Genomic DNA, 11,447 nt, shown 5'->3' with positions numbered 1-11,447 from the left:
AGTGATGCTGCGATTAAAAAAGCGGTTGTGAAGCGATTCGAGGATCTAGGCAGAGGTCCTCAATGGGCACTAGGTAGCGATGCGTGAGCGGGGCTGGGCCAGGCCCCATAAGGAAGGGGAAACCCTGCACCAGCCAACGCATCTGCAGGACCTGGCGAGAATGTGCTTTGGAGAAGGTGGAGGAGAGTTCAACCCCAAGAGGGGCCTGCACCCTTGGGAGGGGAGAAAGCCGGCAACAGCAAAGGCAGTGCAGAGATTGAGGGGTGAAGACAAGGGACGGGAGAGGGGATGGGGCAGGGTGGAACCGCATCCTGGAGGTGTGCGGGGGTCGCCTTGAAGATTGAGGCCGGGACCAGGACAGCAGGGAAGTGAGAGGGAAAGACCCCTTCCTTTGGCAGCTCCCAATGTATTTCTGTCAAAGATGGCCAGATTCCACGCTGCCCTTCCCCCCTCCGCGCCTTTTCCACTGGGCTGCTTCTCAATGCTGCGAGAGGCGGTGGGGAGGTCCGGGTGAGTGTGCGCGTGGGGAGGAAGGTGCGGGAAAGAAGAGACCCTCCCTGGCCGCCCCTCCCACCCCACCAGCCTTTTGGGAGGTTCTTTTAGTTGAGAAAGGGGGCTCTGCCTCTTTAAGGTGGGGAATAGGCGTCACCTCTGGCCGGGTGACGAACTGGGGCGGGGACCTGGTGGGCGTGTCCATGCAAAGCAGGAGGTGGTGCCGGCGGTGGGCGGCCCCATAGTAAAATATTGTAGGGAGGGGCGGGGTCGAGGAGGCGAGGCTACTTGGTGGGCGGGGCGCAGGGGGCGGAGCCTCTTCGGGAAGGCAGGGGAGGGGGAGGAGGAAGCGGCCGGTTGGTACCATTACGCGCGTTCCGGAAGGGGGACAAGTGACATTCCCTTGGAGGGGGGCGGGCCCTTCCCGGCGGCGGGGCCCTTGCTGAGGCGGGGAGGGGCGTTCCCCCTTCCCCCGCCGGGCGGGACGTCGGGGCCGGGGGGAGGGGGCACTTCTTCGCTCGCGTCCGAGGCGGGGTCGGCGGTACCTTTCGTGGCGCGGTGCGGCTGGGGGAGGGCCGAGGGGAGGGGGAAGGGGCGGTACCAGGAGGGGGTGCCGGAAAGGGGGAGGTGCCGGCGGACAATGGAGCCTATGTGTGCCTGCGGGAGTGGGACGGCGCCGCCGCCGCCGCTGCCGCCGCCGGGGGGAGACGCTGCGCCGCCGCTGCCGCTGGCCCCGGCCCCGGCCCCCCGGGGCTGAGAGCCGCCCCGGACCGAAGCCCCCTCCCCTACTCTGCTCCTCCTCTCCCCTCCCCCACTCGTGCCTCGGGGGTAAGTGGCACCTCAGAGGGAGGGGGAGGGGAAGGACCGAAGCCGGGGGTGGGGGGGCCGGGTCCGCGTCCGCGTGTTTTGAGCGGGTTTGAGGGCAGGGGTAGCGAAAGCCGCGAAGGGCTGGGGGGGTGGGGTGAGGGGAGAGAAGCGGTGGGGGTCGAGGTCGTAGATTTAGAGTTGAGTCTAGAGAAACCTGTGTGGGGAGATGGGGGGGCGTCCTCTGCCCACCGCTCACTGAGCGGTGGGGAGAGACGGAGGCATCTCTCGGTTTATTTTTTAGAGGTTGTGTCCCAAGCGGTGCTTGGAGAGACTAAACGAGGAGATGGGACGGTCCCAGGGTCCTGGGATGAAGGGGCATTCGAGGGGCGAGATGGAGAGCTAAATGAGGGAATTCGAGTTGAGTCTGGTGGGGTCTGTTAGACCCCGGAGATGGATAGTGAGGTACAGGGGACTTTGCAGGCCAGTGACTTGTTGGAGGGTTGGGGGGAAGTGAAAGCGAAGAAGAATGTTCGTGTAGTAAAGGGCTCCAGCAGGTGAGGTGGGGGTGTCTAGGTCACTGAGTCATTGTGGGGGTCGTGGACACACCAGTGGTTTCCAAAGTGGAGCTGTAGCCATTAACCTTTGAAAGTTGCAAAGACTATTAAGATGTCACTGGTTAGTGTTGGGCGAGCCTGGTGAAATGGAGATATCCCAAGGAAGAAACAGTGGGGTTGGTTATTATGTTCAGAGAGAAGGGCCAGAGGCCTGTAGCAGTGTTGCTGGGGGCCTTATGTGAAGGCTCCCAAGCCTGAAGGAGGAGGTCTGAAATCTGTCCTCCAGAGCCCTGCCCTGTGATAGAGAGGAGTGACTTAGAGCCTAGACTGCAGACAGTTGGGGACTATTAAAGTTACTAGACAAAGTAGAGAAATGGACATAACTATGTGTTGGTAGCTAGAGACTAAGGTGGGGTAGAATTGGTGCAGAGTTAGACTTTGGTTAGGGCAGACATGGACAGATCCCTGGCAGTGACTTTAGTGGGAAAATGATTGAGTGGCTGTGTAAAGAGTTACATTTTGATCAATGGTGTGTGATGGAGTATTTGTTAGCATTTGATGTATTCAAGAATTAAGTGTTTATTCTTAGGTCAGAGATCTGGACTCTTGTACACTGAGCACAAAGTGATGAATCAGAATTAGCAAGTAGGAAGGATAAGTAGTTGAGAGTAAGGGGTAGGGGGTGCAAATGAATATTGATAGATAAGACTCCTGTGTAGACAAGAACTTTTCACTCTTCATGGAGATTGTACAACATGGTTGTTCTGTTGACTTTGGTTTTTGACTGGATACTAATGATATGGGAAGGTTTAACAAGGAGTTAGTGTGAACAATGTTATGGTCCTAAGTACAAATTTAAGAAAGACCTCCTTACTAACTATTGAAAAAGACCCAATCTGTAAGACACAGAAATGGGTTAGTAAAAGCAGTTAGATGGCATAAAGATGCTTTGGGGAATGAGGATTCCATTAATTTGCGGTTTGGATAAGAAGAGAAAATTTAATGCAAAGTTGAGATAGGGATGACCTTTAATAGTTTTAGAATCTAGGATCTAATGGTACTGAACCATTAGAATATTATTTTGTAATAACAGTGTTGAATGTAAGATGATAATAGTTCCTAAACATAACGGTAGATCGATAAGAAGGTCATTGACTAAAAGATGAAGGAACAATTTCCATACTGCTCTCTTCTTATAAGGCAGGTTTTATTTAGTAACTTGGCTCCTGAGCTAAGGATTCCTGACCTGGATTCTTAGATGACTAGTGTAAGTGAAAAAGCACTTACGTACTTTGGAATTTATTCTATGGGATATTTTTCCCATAGCCTTCAGAAGTGTGTCTGCTCCCGTGGATCAAAAGAAAATGCTCTCTGGCTTGTAGGGGAAAAAAGTACAGAGGTTTCACACGCATTATAATCAACTAAATATTTGATCATGGTGATTTGGTATAGTGGTTAGAGCCTTGAACTTGGAATCAGGAAGCTGGTTTTACCATTGACTTATGTGTGACTTTAAACAAATCTCTCATATTTATTCTCCAGTTTTGCCATTTATGAAGTGGGGATACCACTGCTCTAACCACTCACAACGCATTGCAGCGCTTAACAAGTTAATGCTTATCTGCACAGTGCCTTAGACACTTCTGGGAATGAAAGTTTACGTAGCCCAACTTTTTTCTCACTTGTAAAAAACTGCTATCTCTGGAACAGACCAAATTCAGCTTCTGTAACAATTACAGCAGCATGCTTGATCAAGGAACAAAAAGGAGTACCTTATACATCTGCCTTGTTCTATTGTCCAGGTTTTGGTTTTATATTAGTTTTGAAAGGTGATACCTCTTCCCCATTTAGTGGTAAAACAGGATAGTGATGACAATTGTAGAAATGTAAGCAAAAGTCCCCATGGGAGAGTGGGACTATACATGCTGTGAGTGTTAACCTAGGCTGATGCTGACTCTAAATTTGTGTGACCTTGGACATGTTACTTGGCTTCCTGGTGGCTTAATTTTTTTCAACTATGAAGTACTGCTAATGGAATGACTTACTTGTCTGTCTGCCTTGGTGACTATGTTAGGGTCTATAGAAACTTTATGTGCTCTAGATCAGAAGTTCTTAATCTTCTATGTGCCATGTTTTCCTTTGGCAATTTAACGAAGCATAGGACCCCTTCTGAGAATCATGTTTTTTAAATGTATAACATAAAATATATAGAATTACAAATGACACGGAAACAGTTATCAAACTGTTAGACAATTGTAATACAGTAGTTTGTATGTTTATAACACATTAAATAACAAAATGTAGCTTCAGGTCTAATGATACTATAATTTTGAAGTAGTGATGAGTGTAAATATTATGTTGAGAGATCTGCAATAACTGTAATGTGATGTGAAGTGTTTTGTGGTTCCTCTTGGCGACATAGTCACGGAATTGCTAATACTGCTGTGGGTTGCTACCTACATTCACAGTTAAAGGTGGTGCTAACTTTTACTTGGAGGTTAGTGAGTATGAAGATCAAAATTTTCGCCAGCCAAGTTCACAGGTGCCACCCCTCCTAAGTCTCTCCAGAGACCCCTTAAGAGGTCGTGGATCCCAGGTTAAGAAAGAGGTCCTGCTCTAGACCAGCTGATTTTTGAAAGTTGAATTATCTAATGGCCACTTGCCTTTTAAGCTTTGTAATATTTTTTTTCAGCATCTTCACCATGCTAAGAACAAGGGCATAGAGAAGATATGAAATAAAAGTCTATTTTACAACCTGTGATAACTGTTCTTGGTTGGGGAGAAAGTTAAAAACAGTGATTACAATGAGGCTTTTGTGCCTGATGGATTTTGCTTTTCTAAACTTCCCAGTCTTCAGTAGGATAGAAGTAGGCTATAGTGCTCCAGCTTCTTGCATTTTGAGTTTTAGTGGTTTTGCCTTCTTTCCCCATTTTTGACCTAATTATTTTCTTACTATTCCTTCTTCCAAATATTGTTTTGGTCACAGAGCATTGGGGAATGGGTGGTTTTCTTTGCCGATGGTGTGATGGGGTATGAACTTTTCCATTCTTCTCATTCCTGTAGGACTGAATGTGGGACTAGCTGGTGTTACTCCACTTTGACCTAAAAATTCCTTTCTGTTTGGGAGGCAGAGATCACTCTTGGAAAGTTCCTCTGCGTCCCAATGTTAGAAGAGAGAGCAAATTGGACATCTTGAAAGGTAAAGAGCCCGATGATGAGCACGTAACTTCTGTGATTCAGTCTGTGCATTTTGGATTTTGTTTCTGCTTCTGTAGGGTCTCTTGTAAGTTAAAACTATATTTGTTCATTATTGTAGCAGTTCCCAAGGCAGAGGTCATCAAGTTAAATGCAAGTCATAACTGTAAGTGCAATTACCTTATACTTTCCTATGAACAGGGACTTCTGCAATAAGTTATTTCCTAGGAAAGGCAGATGGTAAGAAGTTAAACAAGTATTTATTGTGTCATCATTGATTTGTATGAATGTGAGGCAAGAGTAGCAATACACAAGCCTCAAGCTCATGATAATACACGAATCAACCAGCATTTATTGAGTTTCTTTTGGGCCCTGAGATGATGACCCTTTCCTCAGGGGGTTCCCTGACTGTACATAACAGGGATACAATTTTTAAAGTGTTCTAACAGTGTCATGAATGTAATGCTGTGGGGCCATGGAGGACATTCCTGGGGATAGTTTGGAATCAAGGAAAATTTCACAAAGAAGGGATATTTGTGCTGACATTTTACTTTGGGTAGCCATTACTCTAAATGATGATAGATGACGTTCATTTTTGAATGGTTAAATTCTGTCGAAACTCTTGAGCTTGATATAAATTTATTTGCTTGCTTAAAGTTTGTTAGCTTGAAGGACAGTAGGTGAGTTTTTACCCTTTGAGTACGAAAACATATATTAGCATTTTGTTTGAACCAAAGTTTTCTATATAAGTCCATAGTATAGTTTTCTTTTCTCCACATGTTTTGGAAAGATTGGTTCTTCCTATTGTGTGCTTTTTCTGAGAGGAAGCCTTTTAGTAGTTGGCATGCCAGAAGTTAAGAATGAGCTAGGAATGGAATCCTGAGGCCTTTTAGTTCCACATTCTAAGTTTGATACTATGCCTTTTATGGTGTAGTGGTCATAGCATAGAAGTGAAATTTGTTAAACATGACATAGTTGTAATAAACTTGACTTCTTAGAGCAGGAGAGTGGAAAAGGATCATTGGAAGAGTTGAAATCGGAATTATAGAGGTGATTCTGACCTAAGTTAGACTAATTTGTGAATTTATTTACAACTTTGTGTTAACCCTATAGAGTTTCCTTTTAAAGATTCCTGAATAATTTGGCCTTAGGACAATCTGGAACTTGGTTCTTCCTTGCCATTTCAAAACTATAAATTCTGGGCAAAGGGGGAGGCTTGGTGTTATAATTGTAGTTTACAAGGACTAATGTTGGAAATTGTTCTGCCTGGTGAATTACTTAGTGTTTTATTGAATTATCTAGCTCAAGTCAGTATAGCATTTCACACACAGTAGGCTCTCAAGCAAAGGAAATCATATGGTCCTGTTGTTCAGTCATATGTTCCCCCAAAAGTATGTGAAAATAAATTTCCTTGCTGCATGCTTGCCATGTAGAGTTACAGTTGAGAGTAGGGAGGAACTGTGAATGGTATGCACTTTGTGAATTCAAAAGTGTGTCTGGAATTTTGAATCTTTCACCTTTACAGTCAGCTCTCAATTCTCTGTACTAATTAGGAATGGGAAGAAGCAAAAATGTGAGGGGTTTTTTCCTACTAAATGTTCAGAAAAGTAGAAAAATTGATTTTATTTGCTATTAATATTTTTCCAGTTTCTGAAAAGAAAATATGCAGTTGGGAAGGAGGGAAAGTCACCAGGCCCTTGAGAGATCTACAGATTGGATAATATACCCTTTAATAATTGGAAGGTGATTCTGTTTACATGGGAGGTGATAACTTCCTCCTAAACTAATACTCTAGAATAAATAGGAAACCTGTTCTTCTCTTAAGATAGTAACAAAATGATACTATTGATTTTTTTTTTAATCACTTAGAAACTCTTCTTCTTTATTTTATCCTCATCCAGGTGAGGGTCACCTTTGAGACAGGGATTCTGGACTCCGCAAGCTCCTCCCCTCCAGGATGAGCACTGCCGTATCGTGACCCTTGGGGTTTTGGTGAGTAGCCTGATGGATGATAGCACTAGAGAGCATGGCTGGCTTAGAAAGGTGATCTTGGGGAAAAGCTTCAACTTTTATTCAACAGATATTTTTTGAGCAAATAGCATGTGTCAGACACTATAGTAAGTGCTAGGAATACAGCGATGAACAAATCAGTCTTGATCCCTGCCTTCACGGAGCCTAGCATGAGAGATGAATGTTACGCAAATGATCACATAATCATATAACATGGGAAATGTTGTGAAGGAAAAACACAGGATGCTATGAAAAGAGTGTAATGGAGAATTTTGTCTAGATTAGTGGCTTTACAGTATCCTTTCTCTCTGAAGAAGAAACACTGAAGCTGAGCTTTTCTTCACTCAGCAAAAATATTCAACTTGATATGGAAGGTTAGGGGTGAGGGAGAGAGGTATCAAGAATGACTCCAAATTTCTGTCATGAGCAGCTGGGTGGATGAAGGTGCCATTTACTAAAACATAGAAAACTGAAGGGAAAATACTTTTGGGAGGGAGGCTGTATACAGATGAAGAATTCATCTTTGTCTTTGTTAGGTTTCAGACATCTAGGGAGATGTCAAGTTGGCAGTTGTGTATACAGGTCAGCAGAGCAGAAGCTGAGCCGGAGATGGAAATTTGGGAGTTGTTGGCATGTAAAGAACTTATAGAATAAGAAGAGAAGAAGCCCCAGGGTAGAGTCGTGAGGAACTCAAAATTGTAGAGGTTGGATAGAGAAGGGGCCAGCAAAGGAAGCAGATGAAGAGTGACTTGAAGGAGGAAGACTGGTAAGGTGTGGTATTATGGGAACCAAGAGAGGGGAGCTTCAAGAAGGAAGTGATCAACTGGCAGAGTCTACGAGATGGAGTAAGATGAGGTTAGACAAGCGGTCAGTGGTGACCTTAACAAAAGTCATGGTTTTTGTGATCTGTGGGTAGAAGTTGGTTTAAAATGGTTAAAGGGTGAATGGCAAGTAAGGAACTGAAGACTGTGTCTTATCAACTCTGGTAGAGAATCTTGGCTCCAAAGGGGAATAGAATGCCAGAGCTGGTTTTGTTTTGCTTTAATTTTTTTTTTTTTTAATCTGGAAGATACTACAACATGTCTGAAAGCTGATTGGAAATATCCAGGAGATGCAGGACGTAGAGAGGTGGCCACCGGCGAGAGTGAGGGTGCTCAGTAAGCTGGAAGGGATGGGACCTAGACCACCTGTGGTAGGACTGACCTTTGGGGAGAAGTGGGCTATTTTTTCGGTTTCATTAATAAGGAAGAAAGATGGGATAGGTGATAAAAAGAGATTTGCAGATTTGGTGGTGAGGAATCCTGCCTGGTGACTTCTCTTATCCCTGTTAAGTCCTGGGCAAGGCCATGCACTAGGAGAGGAGGATGATGGTTGGAGACGGCGAAGGTAAGAAGTGCCATTAGGCAGGATAGATGAGTGAGCTTGCTAGAGGATGGCTGTAGTCATGGTTAACCTGAATGTTTATGTTGTGCTGCTAAGCATTTTCTATGTACTGGCTCACCTTGTCCACCAAGTCCGTGCTTAGCCAGGCACTGCACACTGCAGTGATGAAGAGCACGGCCAGCGTGCCTGGCTGAATGCCAGCTCCACCACGTACTGGGGTGCGACCCAAGTTACTTGGGCAAATTACTTACTGTTTCAGAGCCTCAGTTTCCTCATCTCTAAAATAGGGATAGTAGTAAGACCTGCCTTCTGTGGTTGTTGTGAATGAGTTAGTATGTACACATAGTAAAAATTTTAAGTATTATTTAAGAAGAAAAGAGAGAAAAATTATATAAGCAGATCTTAGAGTTAGGAGATTTAGTGATACTGGGGAAATATCTCACTCTGGCTACAATTAACCATTCTGTGGAAGATCTTTTCTAGTCCTTAAAGGTAAACAGTTGAGCACTAACCTGAAAATGTAGGAGCTGCAAGAGTCTCATTTTATTCTTTGGGGTTGTATGATAAGATACCTGGCAGATTTCTTGCTTGGTGGTTTTTGGTGTCAGGCTAAAGCTAGGGTGACTTATTTCAACAACCCCCTTGGATTAGGGGTTAAAACACCTGGATTTTATTCCTATCACTGGGTGAGCCCACAAGCTTGTTTCAGCCTCCTGTGCTGTCTTTCCACCCATAAAGTAATGGTAAGGAGATGGCTTAGAGGAAAGAGCAGGTCAGAGAGCACTGATGCGAAACCTGGGAGAAGCCTGTTCACACCTGTGTGCTCCGTCCATTCATCTGTAAAATGCCGTTGATTATTATTATTAGAAATAATCTTTGCTACCAGCTCATCAGAAATGCCTGGCAGATTGAGGTGATTTGATATTTGTAATATGTTTAGAGTTTCTTTGGAAGGAGAGTGCAACACAAGTGCCAGGTGTTTCTGCTCTGAGAGGAGCTGGGTACATCACCAAGAGTCCAACCACATTCTTAGTACATTATGCTGAGTATTACAGAAAAATCAAAGAACTTGAAAAGAAGGTTCTTGTCTTCAAAGAGCATAGTCTACATAGGCAGATAAAAAATACACATGGGACTGTTCATTTCGACATATGATTGAGTGCTAGAATGTGTGATGCAGACAGAAAGTACCAGAAGAAGTTACAGAAGGGGACTATATAGGTGATAACTTCTCTTTTTTTCCTGAGGTAAATGTTTTCTGATGGCTTTGTCCATGCAAGATTCATTTACTACTTCTGTTTTACCAGTGATTCCTGACGTTTAGTGGGAGGTTACAATATGGTTTATGATCATATATTATGTTGAACTTGACAACCACAATCAGGTTTATAGTCTAAACTGGAAAAAAAAAAAAAAGCTAAAGGTGGTGGGGGATAAACATACAACCTTAAATATAATCAAGACCAAAATGTTTTTAGGATGCTTTCTCCCAAGGTCAGCATAGAAACATTCCATAACATTGTATTCTAGTTCTTTTTCCTGACTTCTTCATTTAAAAGAAAAAAATGTGATTGTACGCACTCAGAACTTCCATAAATTCCTTTCATGGTCTCAGGTAAAATCGCTGGGACTGTTGCAAATTTCTAAATGAAGAAATAGATGTCTAACACTTGACAATGATCATATTCAGTGCCAAGTCCTAGAATATAATGGACCCTCCCAATTTTAGTCCAGTTCTTGAGCCTCTCAAAGTGTATGTAACACCTAAGCTACTTCTAACTCCCTTTGATTCTTTAGCCACTAATCCTGCATCTAATATCCTCATTCAGTCCTATACCCCATGGGTAAAATACCAGAAGGTAGAGCGGGAGGTGCAGGGGGACAATGGTTACCAAAAAACCACATTGGAACTGCCCTGGAAGGAGCAGTGACTGAAAGTGTATCTTGGTTTTCCCTGAACCAGTTTAGGCTTCCCTAAATAAAGGGCTTTCTCATTTGTTCTCTGGCTAGGTTTGGGAATATTTTCTTGACCTTTATGCTTCAAATTAGCCTTGCAAATTGGCTCAAAAAATATCTTAGCCTTCAAAGATGTTCTTTTACCTTCCGCATTATGGATCATTCCCATGCTTACCCATGCCTACAGCTCCTGTCATTAAGCAGTGAGAACACAGGACACGTACTCAGCATAATTTAGTAGAAAGATCATAGAAATCATGGGACAGAACTGATTGTATTTGGTATTGGCTCAATAGTTGATTTCAGAAGTACCTCCTTTAATGTCTCCCCACCCTGAGGCCCTGAGAATATAAAGAGCGAGTAATTTGTTTCATGGTTTGAAATTGGGATGGGTTGGTTACATTTCAGAGCCATCAGAGGTGAAACACCAGATAGTTGCTATGGATTTGGAGTACTCAGTAGTTTCAAAGCATTGTTTTGAAGAAAGAAAAACCCAGGTTTTTGAGGGTTTTGTATCTGGACGTAGAGCAATGTAAGGGAGGATATATGGCTAAAGATAAAAATGTCTTTCTCATCTGCTTACAAACGCCTGGTACACAAAGCTTGGGTGGGAGGCTTGTATGCTTGGCAGAAAGTCTTAGTCACTCTTCAGCTGCTTTAGCACCAGGGCCTTTTGGCCGGAATATGCACATCTCCCTTTCCTTTAACCCTGATGGAAGCTGAGGAACCATCTAGCTCTGCACCATCAAGTTGGCGGTGCTTTAGCCTCGGTCCTGCTGTAAGGGTGTTTGATGTCTCCGTTTTTGCTCTTTTTGCTCCCAGTGTGCCCTGGAGATGCGAGATTTTCCTTTGGCAGCAGGAGGCACACACCCAGAGAATGCTGGAGCCGCAAGGGGACAGGACCCACTTCCACAGCGGAGAAAAACAAAGAGGAAAAAGGCGTGCAGGTGGCCAGCGCTAAGGGACTCGCCCAGCAAGCAGTGGGCCACTGCCGCTGTCCTCAGCAGCTGTTTCTGCCGCAGCCCGAGAGGAACTCGGTGAGCCCGTCCC

General features: G+C 44.4%; 1 protein-coding gene across 1 annotated transcript; it reads left to right on the top strand.

Annotated features, from left to right (window-relative positions):
• The first annotated feature begins 1,137 nt into the window (after positions 1 to 1,137).
• LOC133086882 (uncharacterized) lies at positions 1,138 to 11,438 on the top strand. The gene is made up of 4 exons (XM_061183597.1): positions 1,138 to 1,320; positions 4,917 to 5,052; positions 6,950 to 7,040; positions 11,220 to 11,438. The coding sequence occupies exon 4, from the start codon at positions 11,232 to 11,234 to the stop codon at positions 11,436 to 11,438; it is 207 nt and encodes a 68-aa protein (XP_061039580.1). The 5' UTR covers positions 1,138 to 1,320; positions 4,917 to 5,052; positions 6,950 to 7,040; positions 11,220 to 11,231.
• The last annotated feature ends 9 nt before the right edge of the window (positions 11,439 to 11,447 follow it).

Source organism: Eubalaena glacialis, chromosome 3 (genome assembly GCF_028564815.1).
Source record: "Eubalaena glacialis isolate mEubGla1 chromosome 3, mEubGla1.1.hap2.+ XY, whole genome shotgun sequence".
Classification (NCBI taxonomy): Eukaryota; Metazoa; Chordata; class Mammalia; order Artiodactyla; family Balaenidae; genus Eubalaena; species Eubalaena glacialis.
Note: the sequence above shows the minus strand (reverse complement) of the source record. Positions and strands in the feature narration are given on the sequence as shown.

Excerpts from the sequence above, each read along its gene's own strand:
- LOC133086882 (XM_061183597.1), top strand. The coding sequence starts at position 11,232 with ATGCGAGATTTTCCTTTGGCAGCAGGAGGCACACACCCAGAGAATGCT.